This window comes from Heteronotia binoei, chromosome 5, assembly GCF_032191835.1.
Source record: "Heteronotia binoei isolate CCM8104 ecotype False Entrance Well chromosome 5, APGP_CSIRO_Hbin_v1, whole genome shotgun sequence".
NCBI lineage: Eukaryota > Metazoa > Chordata > Lepidosauria > Squamata > Gekkonidae > Heteronotia > Heteronotia binoei.
This window is the reverse complement of record NC_083227.1, coordinates 1,058,543-1,077,457: the sequence shown is the minus strand read 5'-3', so window position 1 is coordinate 1,077,457 and position 18,915 is coordinate 1,058,543. Positions and strand designations below refer to the sequence as shown.

Sequence of the window (18,915 nt, the reverse complement as noted above, 5' to 3'; positions counted from 1 at the left end):
AAGGAGCTGGGACTGGCAAGAGAGCAAGCAAAGGGCCCCTTCCCCTCCAAGCTGGGAGTGGTGCTGAATTCCGGGAAAGGGCTGGGCCAGAGACCCTGGCTGAGGACACCATGACCTCAAATGTACACAGCCAGCACTTCCGGCAGTTCCGCTACCATGAGGCCAACAGGCCCCGAGAGGTTTGCAGCCAGCTCCATGGACTTTGCAGCCAGTGGCTGGAGCCGGAGAGGCACACCAAGAAGCAGATCGTGGACCTGGTGATCCTGGAGCAGTTCCTGACTCTCCTGCCCCAGGAAATGCAGGGCTGGGTCAGAGGATGTGGGCCGGAGACCAGTTCCCAGGCGGTGGCCCTGGCCGAAGGTTTCCTCCTGAGCCAGGCAGAGGAGAAGAGGCAGGCAGAACAGGTGAGGGGATTCTCTCCAGGTATCTTCCATTCAAGCACCAATATGTGGCCTTATCCTAAAGGTTCGCTGCCAGATATTTGTCTTAAGTGTTAATCATCCAAGTGGGAGATTTGACAGCCTCCTAACCTACCTCTCAGGGTGTCTGTTGTGGGGAGAGGAAAGGAAGGAGATTACAAACTGCTCTGACACTAAAAGCAAAGAGCAGGGGAAATATTCCTTCTTTCCTTCCTTCCCTTCTTTTTTCTTTCCTTCCTTCCTTCCCTCCTTCCATCCTTAGCCGCTTTTTCTAGAGAATTTCTTCTCCCTCCAGGTAACTCAGCAGGTCTGCTGCTGGAAGGGTGCAGAGTCTGGGAGTGGGGCAGGATCCAATCCTTGGTCTCTTTTCCATCCCATCTCTTACCCTCCTCCCTCCCTGCTCTTTCAGATGTGGGCCTCGTCCGTGAAGAAAGAAACTACATTCGCTGAGGCGGAAGGAGCTTCCTTGGAGCAAGGGCAGACGGCGCAGGCTGTGGAGCGTACCCAAGGTGCCCTCTCCTGTGGTAAGGGCCTCTTGTGCCTGGGTGTGATTGGGGCAGCCTGTAAATGGGTAGAGAGTTCAGGTCAGGGGAAACAATCAAACTCTTCTTCACAGAACACAGCGTGTATTTGTGGCACTCCATGTCCACCAACTGTGATAGCTCTCAAAGGGGATTTGAAAAGTTCATGGAAGGCAATTCCTTGCGCAAACAAAAATGTTCATCTCTCACCCTTCTTTCGTTCAACCCGATGAAGAAAGAGACCCTCCACCTTCTGGTTCAGCAGAGCTCTGGAAAACACCTTCTTGTGGCCAATAATATGGGACATATTTGGCTTCTATAACAGTTCTTATAGGGGCATCTGGTGGGCCTCTGTGGGAAGCAGGATACTGGGGTGGGGGGACAGGGTGTGGCCTGCTCCCCCCAGGGGCTCTGGGGTGGGGCTTGGGGCAGATCTGATGTTGTGCTGTTGCATCTGTCTGAAAAGCTGGTTATAGACAATGTTCCCTTTAAGTTCTGAGCCAAAATTCTACTTTGTGATCTACTGTCATTAAAGTTGTGAGCTAATCGCATTAAAGTTGCAAGCAACTGCATCAATTACAGTGCTCTGGGGCCATTTTCTCTGAGCGAAGACAAAAATGTGTGAGCTGATGTCGGAGTCCAGCCCCAACAATATAATGGTGTGAAGAAGAAAGGTAGACAGGAGACAGATTTAAAGATTGCAAAGCATGCTCGAGTACAGCTGCACAGGGAATGAATGATCCCTCCTCACCTCCTTTTATTTCCTCATACACGTCATACCCCTTAACCAATAAGGCGTCGAGTACAATCTGCTCAACAACAAGGAGCACGTGCATTCTGTACTTCTAGTTACATAGTATCCAATTATACCAACTGCCAAACCTTACACATAACTTCCCACATCTCCCCCCTTTATATTTATTTTTTGTTGACAAACTTTGCCAATTATATATATTCAAAAATAAAGACTTCTGGAAAGGCGGCCTATGGCCAACCCATCTACTGTATTCTTCTGTGGGAAAGGCCTGATGCTGTAATTAAAAGGCTCGCTTACGAGCCACCAAGGCCACGGAAGGAGGTTTAAATCCACAATGAAAACAATGAAAAAATATGTTGACTAAAACAACATCATACTATTAATATGAACAAACCTAACATTAAAATTGTACAATATTACTGCAACCATCCCACATCTGGAAGCCATTTCTACAGTACAGACCACCAACTGTCAACAGATAGGGAGCCTGTACCAAAAGGAGCATTATGAGTAGATTCTTCTATATGATGGATGGTTGTTATCTTCCCAGTAACCTAAGTCTGCTCTAAATCCAAATCTAAATCCTTCAATAAGATTCACGATGTAGGAAGTCCACGCCATGGCCAAATACAACGAGCTGGGACCCACAAAGGTCCTTTTTTGTGGTTTAGAAGCATTTGCAGTGGACAATGGAAGGTCCGGATTCATCGTACTCTTGCCTGCTGATCCACATCTGCTGGAAGGTGGATAGGGAGGTGAGGATGGAGCCTCCGATCCAGACAGAGTGTTTGCGCTCTGGGGGGGCAATGATCTTGATTTTCATTGTACTGGGTGCCAGGGCTGTGATTTCCTTTTGCATTCTGTCAGCAATACCAGGGTACATTGTGGTACCACCGGATAGGACAGTGTTGGCATACAGGTCCTTACGGATGTTGATGTCACACTTCATGATTGAATTGAAGGTGGTTTCATGGATACCACAGGATTCCATTCCTAAGAAAGATGGCTGGAAGAGAGCTTCCGGGCACCTGAACCTCTCGTTTCCGATGGTGATCACCTGGCAGTTGGGAAGCTCGTAACTCTTCTCCAGGGACGAACTGGACGCGGCGGTGGTGGTGAAACTGTAGCCTCTCTCGGTCAAGATCTTCATGAGGTAGTCGGTCAAGTCGCAGCCAGCCAGGTCCAGACGGAGGATGGCGTGGGGCAAGGCGTAACCTTCATAGATGGGCACAGTATGGGTGACACCATCTCCAGAGTCCATCACAATACCAGTGGTACGGCCAGAGGCGTAGAGGGACAGCACGGCTTGGATGGCGACGTACATGGCTGGGGTGTTGAAGGTCTCATACATGATCTGTGTCATTTTTTCTCTGTTGGCTTTGGGGTTCAGGGGAGCTTCTGTTAGCAGCACAGGGTGTTCTTCGGGGGCAACTCTCAGCTCATTGTAGAAGGTGTGGTGCCAGATCTTCTCCATGTCATCCCAGTTGGTGACAATGCCATGTTCAATCAGGTACTTCAGAGTCAGGATACCTCTTTTGCTCTGTGCCTCATCACCGACATAGCTGTCCTTCTGGCCCATTCCGACCATCACACCCTGGTGCCTGGGGCGACCCACGATGGAGGGGAACACAGCACAGGGAGTGTCATCCCCAGCAAAACCAGCTTTGCACATTCCAGAGCCATTGTCAATGACAAGTGCGGCAATATCATCATCCATGGCAATAGTAATGTCCCCTTCTTCCAGGACTGCGGTGGAAACAGCTGCCGCAAAGGCGGCCGAGCGGTCCGGCTGTATGACGGGGGCTAAGGGAAACCCAGGGTCCTCAGTGTCCGTATCATGATCATCAGGTGGTTTGCGAGACGCAAAATGCCGCTCATCCGTTTTTAAAGATGGGGCATAAGGTGGCGCAGAGGCGGGTGGCAAAAGTCGCGGCAGAGAAGCCATAGGTGACAGGTGTGCCTCCATTTGCTGATTAAACAAAATATTGTTCGGTGTAAGCCCTTTCAAACATGCTCGGACCTTGGACCATGTAAACAGAACTCTGGCCATCACCCGAGGGTGATCTTGGAAATGGTCGCCAATTTTCACCCAGTCCTTCAATTTAAGGGTTCCTCTTTCAGGGACCCATGGACATACATCATCAATAGCTTTTACTAAATCTTCAACCTCCTTCTTTGTAACAGAGTGTCCTTCTTTAGTGAGTAGAAAGAGGAGGTCTTGAGAAAAGGCTTGTTGTTCAACGGACAGTGAGGAACCCATAGTTGCCGATGTGTTCTATCTTGACCAGTCACACTCACCCGGGATCCGAAGATGCGTGGCGCGCCTGAAACCCTTGCCGGGCGTGGGTGGTGGACGAACAGAGTCTAAAAGATTGCTCTCTTGGAAGCCTCACACGAAGCACCACTTGTCGGAGTCCAGCCCCAACAATATAATGGTGTGAAGAAGAAAGGTAGACAGGAGACAGATTTAAAGATTGCAAAGCATGCTCGAGTACAGCTGCACAGGGAATGAATGATCCCTCAGCCTCTCCAGCACCTCCTTTTATTGCCTCATACACGTCATACCCCTTAACCAATAAGGCATCAAGTACAATCTGCTCAACAACAAGGAGCACATGCATTCTGTACTTCTAGTTACATAGTATCCAATTATACCAACTGCCAAACCTTACACATAACTTCCCACAAGCTGGGGGCTAAAAATCTGTGAGCTGGCTCATGCTAACTCAGCTTAGAGGGAACACTGGTTGTAGAGACTTCCTGAAAACTCATCCATCTTACCCTTGACTCTCCGGATGTCCTCAAGTCACATCTGGGCCAAACGTGACAGTGACCTGTCACTCGACATTATTTCCACCCCTCTTCCCCCCCCCATTCACCTAACACGGGTCTCCCAGAAGTCTGAATTACGTTGCCAGCTTTTGTAATCCCCGAGGCTCACAGGTCCCTGGTGCTTCTCTTCTGCCTCTCCCGGAATTTAGTAAAAAGTATTTAGAAGATTTTTGAGTGTAGACAGGTTGAGGTTTCACACCCCTGAGAAGGGGGTGCTTGAAGTAGGGTCCAAACCAGCTAATGGAATCGAAAATCCTGAAAAACACCCTTCTTTCCTCCTTTGTCTCAGGAACAGGCAGTGGAGAGATGCTGTTGAGCCGTCATGTTTTCAGAGGTGTGGAAACGGCTGCTGCGCCTCCCATCCAGGTAGGGAATCTGAGCAGGGCACAGCCTGGGACCCCCTTCCTTCTTAGAGGGACTTCTGCTCCTGCATTTTCTAGCAGGTGAGAGAGGCTCTGGAGGCCACTCCCTCTACCCACCCCCAGCCACACATCCTGCACCTTCCCAGACAATTCCTCCCCTTGTGCAGTCTCTGCCTGGCGTGCCCTCTGAAGAGGAGGGATCTGCTTTTTCTTCCAGGGCCCCTTTTCCTTTGAGGAGGTGTCCGTCTCTTTCTCTGAGGCTGAGTGGGCCCTGCTGGATCCAGGACAAAGAGCTCTCTACCGGGAAGTCATGCTGGAGAACTATAGGAACGTGGCCTCTCTGGGTAAGGATCTTTCCTAGGTGACAAAGGTGCGAATTCTGCCATTGGGATGAGGCATGACTCAAAACATTGAACAACAAATACACCATTTTGAGTCCTGTCCCATTACTTGCCCAGGGGCAACTGAGGCCAGTGTTAAGAACATAAGAACGTAAGAGAAGCTATGTTGGATCAGGCCAATGACCCATCCAGTCCAACACTCTGTGTCACACAGTGGCCAATATATGTGTGTGTGTACACACACACACATACACACACACACACACATATATATATATATACTGTGGCTAATAGCCACTGATGGACCTCTGCTCCATATTTTTATCCAATCCCCTCTTGAAGGTGGCTATGCTTGTAGCCGCCACCACCTCCTGTGGCAGTGAATTCCACATATTAATCACCCTTGGGGTTAAGAAGTACTTCCTTTTATCCGTTTTAACCTGACTGCCCTCAACCAAGCCGGAGAAAGTGTCCTGGCCTGAGGCAAAGGTGGGATGAAAGGGATGAAGGGGCCAGGTCCTCATTTCTCCGTGGTCTGCCTTTTCAACACTCCTTTCCCCTGGATGGTCTGACTGCTGTTGCACAAAGCTCTTGTGTCAGGAGTTGAGCCCCCAGCCCCATTCAGAGACTCAACAGCCAGAGTTCTAAGAGGGGTGATCCGTAGATCTTTTATTGCGTCTCGATAAGCAGGAGGAAAAAACTTGTCTCTCTGTACCAACAAACATCCGTATTCCCTGAGTTTTCCTCAAGGTTTCCTGCACAAAACATAATATTTTATACCTTTTTAATAACAAAGCTGGCACGCTTAACATAATGGAGAAGGGTTATGTTTGGTTCCAAAGTTCTCGCTTCTGGCATTTTGCTACATTTCATTAGTCCAGAGGGTCCTCGCCTCCATTCTTGGATAGAGGAATCCCCCCAGAATGAGATAATTCCTTAGGAACCCCTTGCTCTGTACCCCAATGTCTGCTCCCTGGCGTTAGGGTGCAACCTTGTGGTTCTCCAGAATGTGCATATTGCCAGGTGTATCTTTCAGGCCCTTTGTCTTAGATATTCGGCTCGGTTCCAAAAATGTGCTAAAATCACAACTTGTACTTTGCAGTGTCATCTGGACCTTATAGGCTAGGAAGCCTGTCCGGAGGTACGAAAATTGTTTATAGTTAGAAGGGTACGTGGCCTTCCTTGCGTTTCCTAGTTCCTTCTAATGAAAATCCACTTTTCTACTGTAAAATGCTCAGTAAATGCTTTGGCTCAATAGGGAATCACATCTTCCTTTGTTCTGGAAGGCTTATGGCTATGATCACTAAGAACATAAAAACATAAGACAAGCCATGTTGGATCAGGCTGTCAAGCATGTGGGTTCAATGACGAGTCGAAGTTGATACAAAGACTACGTTTATTGATAGACCGATACTTTGGCTGAAGCCATGTCTTGAGAATAATGAAACCAGCTACATTGATACAATACTTTTAATACTTACTTCAAAAGGATTCCAAGGGAGGGGGTTGCAGGGTAGCATTCACACATAAACTATCAAACTGTCTACATTCCCAGGGTGTAATCAGGACTTTGTCCTTGCCTTGCCCAGATGTCTCATCCTCCCTTAGGAGAATATACGGGAATGTGCTGATTACTTGGTTCCCTTGTCACTACTTCTAATTAACAGCCATAAAGCGGGATGGGAAAGAGGAAAGAATAACAAACTAACAGACATGGGTCCTCCATGACAATTCACAGACCAGATTCCTGGAGGGCCCTAAAACAATGAATTACCAATAATATTCAGCCATGCTTGACATACTGTCCCCCCTTAAACTCAACCTCGGGCTTCTGGGGAAACTTACGATGAAATTTGTTGACCAAATCTGGAGCCAATACATCTTCCTTTGCTACCCATTCATTCTCACTGGTGGGAAAGTGCTTCCACTTAATCAAATAATACAACGTCCCGTGTCTCAATTTGGAATCTAATATCTCCTGCACTTCATGATGACTTTGATTCCCAATCTGGATAGGGTGTGGAGCTGGCGATCGAGGGTGCCAGGGGGAGGCTCCGGTGTCTCTTCGCAAAAGGCTGCCATGAAAGACAGGATACACTTTACTAAACATTTGGGTCAGTTTCATCTCCACTGTAACCTTGTTTATTACCCTTTTGATCTTAAAGGGGCCCAAGAATCAGTAAGCCAACTTCTTGGAAGGTTGGTTCCGCGGGAGGTTTTTGGTGGACACGAACACTGAATCTCCCACTTTGAAATCCCAGACTGGTACATGAGATTTATCATATCGTTTTTTATATGCTTCCTTAGCTGCCTCCAGGTTTTCCTGAATCTCTTTCCAGCTGCCTCCCAATTTCCCCCACCATTGTTCGAATGAGGTGGGCTCCCGGGTTTGCTCCCCACCCAGCAATAATGGAACAGGCTTCCCTTCATACCCGTTGACAATCTGAAAGGGGGAAGCCTTGGTTGAGCTATGCACGCTGTTGTTGTAGCCATACTCGGCAAATGGTAATAGATCTACCCAATTTGATTGTTGGTGGTTTACATAGCACCGTAAGTACTGCTCCAACAAAGCGTTCATGCGTTCCGTCTGCCTGTCCATTTGTGGGTGATAGGCGGAACTGAGCCCTCGTCAATACCGGATAGTTTACAAAACTCCCCCCAAAAGTTGGCAACGAATTGCGGCCCTCTGTCACTAATTATCTTGTCAGGGAACGAGTGGAGTTTCACAATATGATGGAAAAACAAATAGGCTAGGCGTTTCGCCATGGGCAGCTGCGCACAGGGGATAAAATGTGCTTGTTTGGAGAAAGTGTCTACCACTACCGAAATTACCATTTTTCCCTGCGATGGTGGTAGCTCTACGATAAAATCCATAGATACTACTGACCACGGACGATTGGCCGTTTCCAAAGGTTTTAATAGCCCAGGGGGCTTCCCCCCCTCCTTTTTGCCATCAAACAAATGGGGCATGAGGCAACAAACTCGGACACATCCTTTTTCATGGACGGCCACCAAAATTGTCTACTTATTAGGTGGAGGGTATCCAAAGTGACCAGCTAATTTATTTGAATGGCAAAATTGCAGGACCTCTGACCTCAAGCTTTTAGGGACATACAGTTTATCTTCCTTGTACCACAAACCATCCTCCTTTTTCTGTACCTCCCCTGGCTTGTCTTCTCCCTCTTTTTCGATTTCTATAGCCATGCTCTCCCCTCCCCATCTGCTCGGGCGGTGTTTTGACTTGGACCTGGTGGTCATTACCGCTGCCACTTGTGAGGGGGGAATCAGTGAATCTACCACCTCTTCCTTTTGACTATTATGCTGTGATAAGCGGGAGAGAGTGTCCGGCAAGAAGTTCTTGGTTCCAGGAATGTGTCGCAGCACAAAGTCAAATTTGGAAAAGAAGCCCACCCACCTGATCTACTTCTCACTTAATTTCCGCCTTCCAGTGAGCGCCTCCAAGTTTTTGTGATCGGTCCAGATTTCGAAAGGGACCTTGGTGCCTTCCAACCAGGACCTCCAGGTTTTCAAGGCATAAGTTACAGCAAATGCTTCCTTGTTGCACACTGACCAATTCCTTTGCTCCAGGGAAAATTTCGTGGAAATGTATGCGCAAGGCCTCAGCCTCCCTTCCTCATCCTTCTGCATGAGGATGGCTCCGACGGCTACATTGGAGGCATCGCATTGCACAATGAAGGGTCTCAGCTCATTCGGGTGGCTCAGGACCGGTTCACTAGTGAAAAGCCGTTTAAGTTTATCAAATGCCTCCTGGCATTTCTGTGTCCAATTTAAGCGTGCCCCCGGCTTTTTGGCGTCTGGACTTTCCCCCCTATTTTTTAACAGCTCAGTGAGGGGGAGCATGATTTGGGCGAACCGTGGTATTAAGTTTTGGTAGAAATTTGCGAACCCAAGGAAAGATTGTAGCTGTCTACGTATCCTCGGGGGGGGGGGCAATCCAAGGAGAGCCAGTTTGCTGTAGTGGTTAAGTGTGTCGACTCTTATCTGGGAGAACCGGGTTTGATTCCCCACTCCTCCACTTGCACCTGCTGGAATGGCCTTGGGTCAGCCATAGCTCTGGCAGAGGTTGTCCTTGAAAGGGCAGCTGCTGTAAGAACCCTCTCCAGCCCCACCCACCTCACAGGGAGTCTGTTGTGTGGGAGGAAGGTAAAGGAGGTTGTGAGCCGCTCTGAGACTCTTCGGAGTGGAGGGCGGGATATAAATCCAATATCTTCTTCTTCTTCAACACAGCTTGAACCTTGGCCGGGTCCATTGCCAAACCCTGAGCGGAAACTCTGAACCCTAAATAGTCCAATTCGGTTTTGTGGAATTCACACTTTGACAATTTGGCATATAACTTATGCTTTAGTAAGGTACTTAGCACCTCCCTCACCAACTTTACATGAGATTGCAGATCTTGGGAGTAGATAATGATGTCATTATCACCACCACCCCCTTAAACAAAAATTTCCGTAAAACCTCATTGATAAAGTTCATAAACACCCCGAGTGCTCCTTGCAACCCAAATGGCATCACTAGATACCCAAACTGTGCAATAGGTGTGTTGAAAGCTGCTTTCCATTCATCCCCCTCCTTGATGTGCACTCTAAAGTACGCATCCCTTAAGTCCAGATTGGTGAATATTTTCCCCTCGGAGACCGTGCTGAACAAGTCTTTAATGAGGGGGATGGGATAGGCGTTTGAAGTTGAAATCCCATTAATCCCTCGAATGTCAGTACAAATTCTGAGCGAGCCATCCTTCTTATTCCTAAACAAGACGGGAGCCGCATGGTGAGCCGTAGCTGGTCTAATAAAGCCCTGTTTCAAATTTTTGTCTAGGAATTTTCGTAATGCCACTTTTTCTGCCCACCCCATTGAGTACAATTTGGCGTTAGGCAGAGTTTGCCCCGGAATCAGTTCAATAGCACAGTCCATATTCCTATGGGGTGGGAGTTCATCAGCCCCTTGCTCGCTGAATACTCGAACTTCCTCCATCGTCAAACAGACCTTCTCGTTCCTGGGAGGGGGCCGGGGGCCCCATTTGTATTCCAGTGATGGGCTTTACATCTTGGGTCTGTGAATTCTATCGTCTGATCACCCCACCTTATGCCCGGCTCGTGTTTAGCCAACCATCCTACCCCCAGTACTACATCATAGGTGAACGAGAGGGTGATTACAAAAATCTCCTGGTCTCAGTGCTCTTTAATTCCCACAGGCACCAGTTGAGTCTCTAACGCACAGGGCTCCCCCCGCATGACCGACCCATCCATCTGCTCGAATTGGATGGGAAACGGCAGGGCCGTCATGGCCAGCCCCAAGGCTTCCACTAACTTAGGGGTGATTATGTCCCTGGTGCACCCTGAGTCAATTAGGGGTTTCACGTGCACGAACCTCTTGCGTCTGCTGTTTAACAAAACCATGGGCACAAAATATAGCGACCCCGTTACTCTCACCCTGAGTGGTGCCGGTTCTTCTGTGACCTGCTGGCTGGCACCGTTTAGAGCAGGTCGTCCTCGTTTCCCGACAGCTTGTCCATCCAAGACATCTCACTCAGCTCATCCGTGATGAGGATGTCATCATCTTGCGCCGAAAGGGTCACGATGCTGCTCTTCGCCGCTTTCTTAGGGTGGCTGCCATCTTTTTGGGAGCTGGAGTGCTGGGCTTAGAGACTGGATGGTGGTCGGGGAGGGTTCGGACAGCTGCTGGCCAGGTGGTTCGGGTCCCCGCATCAAAAACATTTGCGGAGCCCCGGGGATTTCCCACTGCCCCCCCCCCCCCTTGGTGTTTCTTCACCTCTGTCTCCCCCACCCCAGTTTCGAGTCACAGATCAACTTGACGCTCTGGTGTTGACGCTGCGTGGCCACCCTCTTCATGTTGGTTTCCACTTCTCCCGCCAGCTGGATCCACCCCACTAGGGTAGTGGGTCTCACTTGCTGGAGGGCTCGATCTAGGATGCTTGCATTCAGCTCACAGGTGAAATGCTCAATTTTCATCAGCTTGCTCCAACCCCTCACCTTGGCGGCATTTGTCCGGAACTCCACCGCATATTCCCTGATCGTTTTGGAGCCTTGCTGCATGTCCCGCAGGGCGGCCAACGCTTGGGTCTCCTGCAGGGGATCTACGTACTGAGCCGTCAGGGCCTGTAGGAACGTAGCTACATAGTCCAGTTCCGGGCTCATGGCCTCGTATAGGCTCACGTACCATCTTTTGGCGGCCCCCTTCAGCTTCGATCCCAGGTAGTCCACTTGACTGAACTCATCAGGGAAGGTGTCCCCCCAGTAATGCATGTAGCTGTTGGCCTGGATTGTGAAGTATTCCACCTCTTCTGGATCCCCGTCAAAGGTGGCCTCCACTTCCCTCCCTCGGCCCCCTTCGTGGGGAGCCGGGGGCGCTACCAGTAGGGGTACCGGCGGGGCAGGTGGTGGCACTGGTGTGGCCGGCGGTCTGACCAGAGGGGGCTGGGGAGCTCTCCGCGGACCCGGTAGCCCCAAGACTCGGTTTATTTGCCTGTTGAATTTCCTGGCCATCCGGATAGTCATCACCTGCATCTCGTCCCGTAGCCCCTGAGCGACGTCCTCCACCTCCATTCGGACCATCGATCAAAACTCATGGGCTGTCTCGTCTTCCTCTGCCTTTGGAGCCGGCATGTCTGGATCCCCCCCTCCTCTTTCCGGAGTGGGGTCGGAATCCAGTAAGGGCACCACTGTGATCGTGTCAATCTCCTCTGGCTCTTCTGGTCCCGGGTTGTCACCCCCTTCCCTCGCCATCCTCACCCATTGCATGTGCCTGGTTAGTATGGCCTCTCTGCGCAACAGGGCCTCATCCATCGTGGTGGTAGAGGTGCATGGTTGCCACTGCTAGGGGGTGACCAGGAGCTGTTGGGTGTGGAGAGGCAAACCCGGTCCTCTCCGGGCGTCCAACACATGCCATGGCGGTATCGGAGCTCTCGCCCCGACTTCAGGCTCTGGAAATTCACCGCCTCCTGGAATCTTTTCAGCCATCCGGTTATAAAGCTGCAAGTGCGGTTAAACTTCTTAAAAGATTATTCTCAAAATGTCAAGCATGCGGGTTGAATGACGAGTCGAAGTTGATACAAAGACTACGTTTATTGATAGATCGATACTTTGGCTGAAGCCATGTCTTGAGAATAATGAAACCAACTACATTGATACAATACTTTTAAGACTTACTTCAAAAGGATTCCAAGGGAGGGGGTTGCAGGGTAGCATTCACACATAAACTCTCAAACTGTTTACATTCCCAGGGCGTTATCAGGACTTTGTCCTTGCCTTGCCCAGATGTCTCATCCTCCCTTAGGAGAATATATGGGAAGGTGCTGATTACTTGGTTCCCTTCTCACTACTTCTAATTAACATCCATAAAGCGGGATGGGAAAGAGGAAAGAATAACAAACTAACAGACATGGGTCCTCCATGACAATTCACAGACCAGATTCCTGGAGGGCCCTAAAACAATCAATTACCAATAATATTCAACCATGCTTGACACAGGCCATGTTGGATCACTGTGGCCTTTGGCCATCCAAGAACGAGGGTGATACTGATTCATGTGTGTTAAGACAGAGTCAGTGCAATGTGCTGGGCACTCTGTGCATGTTCTAGGGCAGATCTGAATCTGCATCCTACACTGTGATCTGGAAATTATCCCTCCCCCCTTATACTGGTTGGGATTGTGGGCTTTGATCTTGACCAAGTTTCTGTCCTTCCGGGAGACGTTTTACTCCTGCTTGGATTTCTCTCCTTCCCCATTTAAGAATTCTCTCTCTCTCTTTCCGAAAGAACTCAGAAAGACTATGGTGGAGACATAAAGGGTGGAGAGTTCCTCAAGAGGATTCCCTTCCCAAGTGAGCTGGCTGAGAGTTATGTCAAGGCAATAAGGAAGGAATGCCCAGGGGACTTTTCTCCTTCACTTCTAAGCAGCTCTTAGTTTGGTAGAATAATAAAGCTGCTGGGTGAGGCGGGAGGGAGGCCTTCTTGGGCCTGGAATCTGGAGGTTCAGAAGCTCCTTTTGGGAAGACCTCAGCTATATCTCTTGAAACGCCGTGGGGGTTAGTTAAGGTCAGCCTAGCTGGTTGAGGCCAAAGGGCCTGCAAAACTGCGCTCTTCCGCCAGGCATTTTTGAATTAAAACTGACAGCAACAGGAAGGCAGAAACTAATCCATCTGGCCCACCTCAAACATCACACAGTGACTGGGGATCTTTTTCTTATAGGATATCCAGCAGAAATACTTGAACAATAAAATCTAAACACCGATGGAGTTGGAAGTATCTGCCATCTTTAATACATTTTAATACATCAATATATCTGATCTATAAGCACCTACCATTGTTTTATCTAATTGTTTTATTTGTTTTATTTATGATGTACTTGTAGTTATATTTTAATCTAATAATATTGGTCTTGTGACCTCTTAATGTGAGCCACCCAGTGTCTGCTTTGGCTGGGAGGGCGGGACACAAATAGAATGAATGAATAAGGGCTGTCAGTCCTTTCCTACTGCAGTCAAATAGATTAATTTGGATGTTACCTTCCCTCCCAGGTGCTAACACTCTCTCTCTCCCATTATTCCAGCAGGGGATGGTCAGAGGAATGAGGAGGGTGAGGAACTTCATCAGCAATTGCCAGACAGAGTTAATAATGAAGACATAAGAGGAAACATCAGGGATAAAAGCATACATAAGAGAAAGAAAGACAGCTGTTGGGTTAAGGAGAGTGATGGAAGAAAGCATAACATACATTTTCCAAAGCACAATGTAATGAAGACAAGTAAAACCATTCAGTGTGGAAAGTACTTCAAATATAGATCACAGTTTCCTGTGAAGCAAAGAATACACAGAGCAGAGAAACCTTTAGAGTGTGGAAAGAAATTCAATCAGAGTAGAAATCTCCAACAGCAAAGAATATGCAAAGATGATAACCATTTTAAATGCTCAGAGTGTGGAAAGAGATTCAGTCAGAGTGGCAATCTTCAATGGCATCAGAGAACCCACACAGGTGAGAAACCATTTGAAAGCTCAGAATGTGGAAAGAGATTCGGTCACAGCAGCACTCTTCAACAGCATCAAAGGTCCCACACAGGGCAGAAACCTTTTGAATGCTCAGAGTGTGGAAAGAGATTTAGTGCAAGTAGTCATCTTAAAAAGCATCAGAGAACCCACACAGGGGAAAAACCTTTTGAATGTTCAGAGTGTGGAAGGAGATTCAGTCAGAGTGGCAATCTTCACAAACATCAGAGAACCCACAGAGGCGAGAAACATTTTGAATGTTCAGAGTGTGGGAAGAGATTCAGTCAGAGTGGCAATCTTCAAGAGCATCAGAGAACCCACACAGGGGAAAAACCTTTTGAATGTTCAGAGTGCGGGAAGAGATTCAGTACAAGTAGTCATCTTCAAGAGCATCAGAGAACCCACACAGGGGAAAAACCTTTTGAATGCTCAGAGTGTGGGAAGAGATTCAGTCAGAGTGGCCATCTTCAAAAGCATCAGAGAACCCACACAGGGGAAAAACCTTTTGAATGTTCAGAGTGTGGGAAGAGATTCAGTACAAGTAGTCATCTTCAAGAGCATCAGAGAACCCACACAGGGGAAAAACCTTTTGAATGCTCAGAGTGTGGGAAGAGATTCAGTCAGAGTGGCCATCTTCAAAAGCATCAGAGAACCCACACAGGGGAAAAACCTTTTGAATGCTCAGAGTGTGGAAAGAGATTCAGTCAGAGTGGCAATCTTCAAGAGCATGAGAGAACCCACACAGGGGAAAAACCTTTTGAATGCTCAGAGTGTGGAAAGAGATTCAGTCAGAATGGCAATCTTCACCAACATCAGAGAACCCACAGAGGCGAGAAACCTTTTGAATGTTCAGAGTGTGGGAAGAGATTCAGTCAGAGTGGCAATCTTCAAGAGCATGAGAGAACCCACACAGGGGAAAAACCTTTTGAATGTTCAGAGTGTGGGAAGAGATTCAGTCAGAGTGGCAATCTTCAAAATCATCAAAGAACCCACACAGGGGAAAAACCTTTGTGGTAAGAGATTCAGTCCGAGTGGCAGTCTTCAGGTACATCAGAGAACCCACAAAGGGGAGAAACCTTTTTAATGGTCATAGTAAGAGATTCAATCTGAGTGACAGTCTTCAAGTGCATCAGAGAACCCACACAGGGGAGAAACCTTTTGAATGCTCAGAATGTGGGAAGAGATTCAGTCAGAGTGGCAAGCTGCAAGAGTATCAGAGAACCCACACAGGGGAGAAACCTTTTGAATGCTCAGAGTGTGGAGTGAAATTCAAGTAGAGTGGCCGTCTTCAATACCATGAAAGAAGCCACACAGGAGAGAAAGGTTTTGAATGCTCAGAGTGTTGAAAGAGATTCAGTGAGAGTGCAATCTTCACTACATCAGAGAACCCACAGAGGCGAGAAACTTTTTGAATGATTTGAGTGTAGGAAGAGATTCAGTCCAAGTAGTCATCTTCAAGAGCATCAGAGAACCCACACAGGGGAAAAACCTTTTGATTGCTCAGAGTGTGGGAAGAGATTCAATCAGGTGGAAGAAGATTCCGTCTCAGTGGCAGTCTTCAAAAGCATCAGAGAACTCACACAGGAGAGAAACGTTTTGAATGCTTAGTGTGGAAAGAGATTCAGTCTCAGTTCCAGTCTTCAGCGGCATCAGTGAATCCACACAGGGGAGAAACTTTTGAATGCTCAAAATGTGGGAAGAGATTCAGTCAGAGTGGCAAGCTTCAAGAGCATCACAGAACCCACACAGGGGAGAAACCTTTTGAATGCTCAGAGTGTGGAGTGAGATTCAAGTAGAGTGGCCATCTTCATTACCATGAAAGAAGCCACACAGGAGAGAAAGGTTTTGAATGCTCAGAATGTTGGAAAAGATTCAGTAGACGTACTCATCTTCAAAGTCATCAAAGAATCCACACAGGGGAGAAACCATTTGAATGCTCAGAATGTGGAAAGGGATTCAGTGAGAGTGGCACTCTTCAACACCATCAGAGAACCCACACAGGTGAGAAACCTTTTGAATGCTCAGTGTGGAAAGAGATTCAGTAGCAATGGCCATCTTCAAGAGCATAGAAACCTTTTGAATGCTCAGTGTGTGGAAGAAGATTCAGTCTCAGTGGCAGTCTTCAAAAGCATCAGAGAACCCACACAGGAGAGAAACGTTTTGAATGCTCAGAGTGTGGAAAGAGATTCATTCACAGTTCCAGTCTTCAGCGGCATCAGAGAATCCACACAGGGGAGAAACCTTTTGAATGCTCAGAATGTGGAAAGAGATTCAGTAGCAATGGCCATCTTCAAGAGCATCAGAGAACCCACATAGGAAAGAAACCATTTGAATACTCAGAGTGTGGAAGAGTTTCCTTCAAACTGGCAATCTTCAAAACCACGAAAGAACCCACACAGGGGAATAACTCTTTGAATGCTGAGTGTGTGGAAAGAGATTCAGTGAGAGGTGGAATTTTCCACTGCTTCAAAAACCCACATCAGAGAGAAACCATTAGAATGTTCAGAATGTGAAACGAAATTCTGTCTAAGTGCCAGCTGTTGAAGGATTGTCATTGTTAAGAAGACAATATTGAATTTATGCCCCACCCTACACTCCGAATCTCAGAGCAGCTTACAATCTCCTTTAACTTCCTCCCCCACAAAAAATACCCTGTGAGGTAGGTGGGGCTGAGAGAGCTCTCCCAGAAGCTACCCTTTCAAGGACAGCTCTGCGAGAGCTACGGCTGACCCAAGGCCATTCCAGTAGGTGCAAGTGGAGGAGTGGGGAATCAAACCTGGTTCTGCCAGATAAGAGAGCTATGGCTGACCCAAGGCCATTCCAGCAGCTGCAAGTGGAGGAGTGGGGAATCAAATTTGGTTCTCCCAGATAAGAGTCCACGCACTTAACCATTACACCAAACTGGCTCTACAGATTTAATGTTATTAGTCATTCAGAAATCACATTGTCATCTCCTCTGCACCAAGCATACGTCAGTGCTGCGAAGTAGCTGGTACAATATAAGTGTTAAATTGTAGGACATTCTAGTACAGAGTTTAAGTCTCATATGCGAATATAGTGTATTCTTTGGTGTGTTATATATTGTGGAATTGACATGATACATTGCCCTGTTGTAAATGCTAGAGAGGTTATACATAAAGAAGGATTGAACACAGAGTCAATAATTTTTTGAAGAGTAGTTTATTTGATCCATGGTGTTATTCTTGTTTTGTTACAACTTGTACCCTGGTTTCCGTTTTGGTTGTACACAGACGACAGTGACAGGCTCACCCTCAGAACACTTGTGCTGTGTCCACCAGCGAGGTCTATGCCCTGCATGGGACCCTCCCCCAAAGATCACAGTGTTCCTCTTGGCACCCTCACCCACAGCACATGCTGGTGCACAGGGGTGCCCTTGGCAGCCTCGCTGTGACCCCAAACCCCACACAAGGCACCCTCCCTCAAACCCCCCCCCCCAGTACTTCCTTCAAAGCAACGGCACAGAAAAGTGCACTGTCAACAACTTCAGATGGAGTTTGTCCAAGGCCCTCCTTAATCTCACGACTCCTTTTGTCCAATGCATGGAGGCTTCTTCAAAGCATTTCTGTTGCCCCCCCCCCCCCCACTGCAACAATATGTTCCGGGGCTGGTGCTGCTGCTTGGCCGACCGGCTGCACCGTGTATTGCAGTGGCCGAGGGATTTTAGGGCCGCAGAAGCTGTGAGCCTGACTTGTGTGTTCCTGTCCGTGGCCTCTGTGAAAGTGTCCATTCTAGTCTGCCCCGGCCTGCACTCCTGTTGCCTCTCCTCAGCCCTCACGATCCATTCTGCATGATGCAGTGTGGAACTCTGATTTTCACGCTCACAATGGCAATCCAAATGGAGACAGAAGCCCTATAGACAAACAGGGCAGTGGGAAGAATAAGGAGGTGTGGGGCTGCTGCTATGGAGGGGGGGGGGGTACTGCAACATTTTGGGAGAAAGTGCTTACTCACTCTTGAGCCCCCTCCCTCCACCCTCTTTCCTGGGAGCCTGACTGCCAAAACGGTTCCTCCAAGGCAAGGCAGTAAAGGTAAAAACGTTTTCCAAACAATCTGAGAGAACTGGGTTTGATTAAGCAATCCTTCTCCACATGCAGCCAGCTGGGTGGCCTTGAATCTGTCCCTTCATCAGAATCGGCGGTGGAGTCATCACTGGAAGCCTCCAGGGTCCCTTTCAACAGGCTGCAGTGAAATGTTGGCTGACAGTGTTTTAGAGCTTTAGGCAAGTCTGGTTCAACAGTTACATTATTGATTTCTCTCTTTATTGTAAAAGGTCCCGAGTATTTCCGCCCCAACTTCCTTGACGATTGACTGGTAGGGAGATGCTTGGTGGAGATATACACTTTGTCTCCAGCCTTAGAATCCCACACTCCTCTCTGTTTTTTGTCAAAGTATTCCTCGTAAGTCTTTTTTGCCTCATCTCCCCATAGATGCCCAGAGATCACTACGATCAGGCACACAGCATCTGCTGACCAGCCCTGGCCCAAAGGACGTCTGTCTTCCCTCAACTAGGGACAGGGCCTTTTCGGCCTTAGCCCCAGCCTGGTGGAATCAGTTCCCCTTGGAGATCCTGGCCCGCACTGAACTGTTACCTTTTCATAGGGCCTGTAAGACGGAGCTATTCCACCAGGCCTTTAGTTGA

The 18,915-nt window shown here is 48.2% G+C and overlaps 2 protein-coding genes and 1 pseudogene across 2 annotated transcripts in view; 2 read left to right on the top strand and 1 right to left on the bottom strand.

Annotated features, from left to right (window-relative positions):
- LOC132571145 (zinc finger protein 135-like) overlaps nucleotides 1–15,272 on the top strand; it is a 28,774-nt pseudogene extending 13,502 nt beyond the window's left edge.
- On the bottom strand, nucleotides 2,365–3,423 carry LOC132572146 (actin, cytoplasmic 1-like). Its single transcript, XM_060238949.1, has one exon. It carries the CDS (start codon nucleotides 3,412–3,414, stop codon nucleotides 2,365–2,367), a length of 1,050 nt encoding a protein of 349 aa, XP_060094932.1. The 5' UTR covers nucleotides 3,415–3,423.
- Nucleotides 15,273–15,338: 66 nt separating the features above from the next.
- Nucleotides 15,339–18,915, top strand: part of LOC132571144 (zinc finger protein 208-like) — a 197,881-nt gene continuing 194,304 nt past the window's right edge. The window contains exons 1-3 of the mRNA XM_060237821.1: nucleotides 15,339–15,347; nucleotides 16,052–16,256; nucleotides 16,404–16,563. Coding sequence (XP_060093804.1) covers nucleotides 15,339–15,347; nucleotides 16,052–16,256; nucleotides 16,404–16,563 — 374 coding nt within the window. The remainder of the gene's footprint in view (nucleotides 15,348–16,051; nucleotides 16,257–16,403; nucleotides 16,564–18,915) is intronic.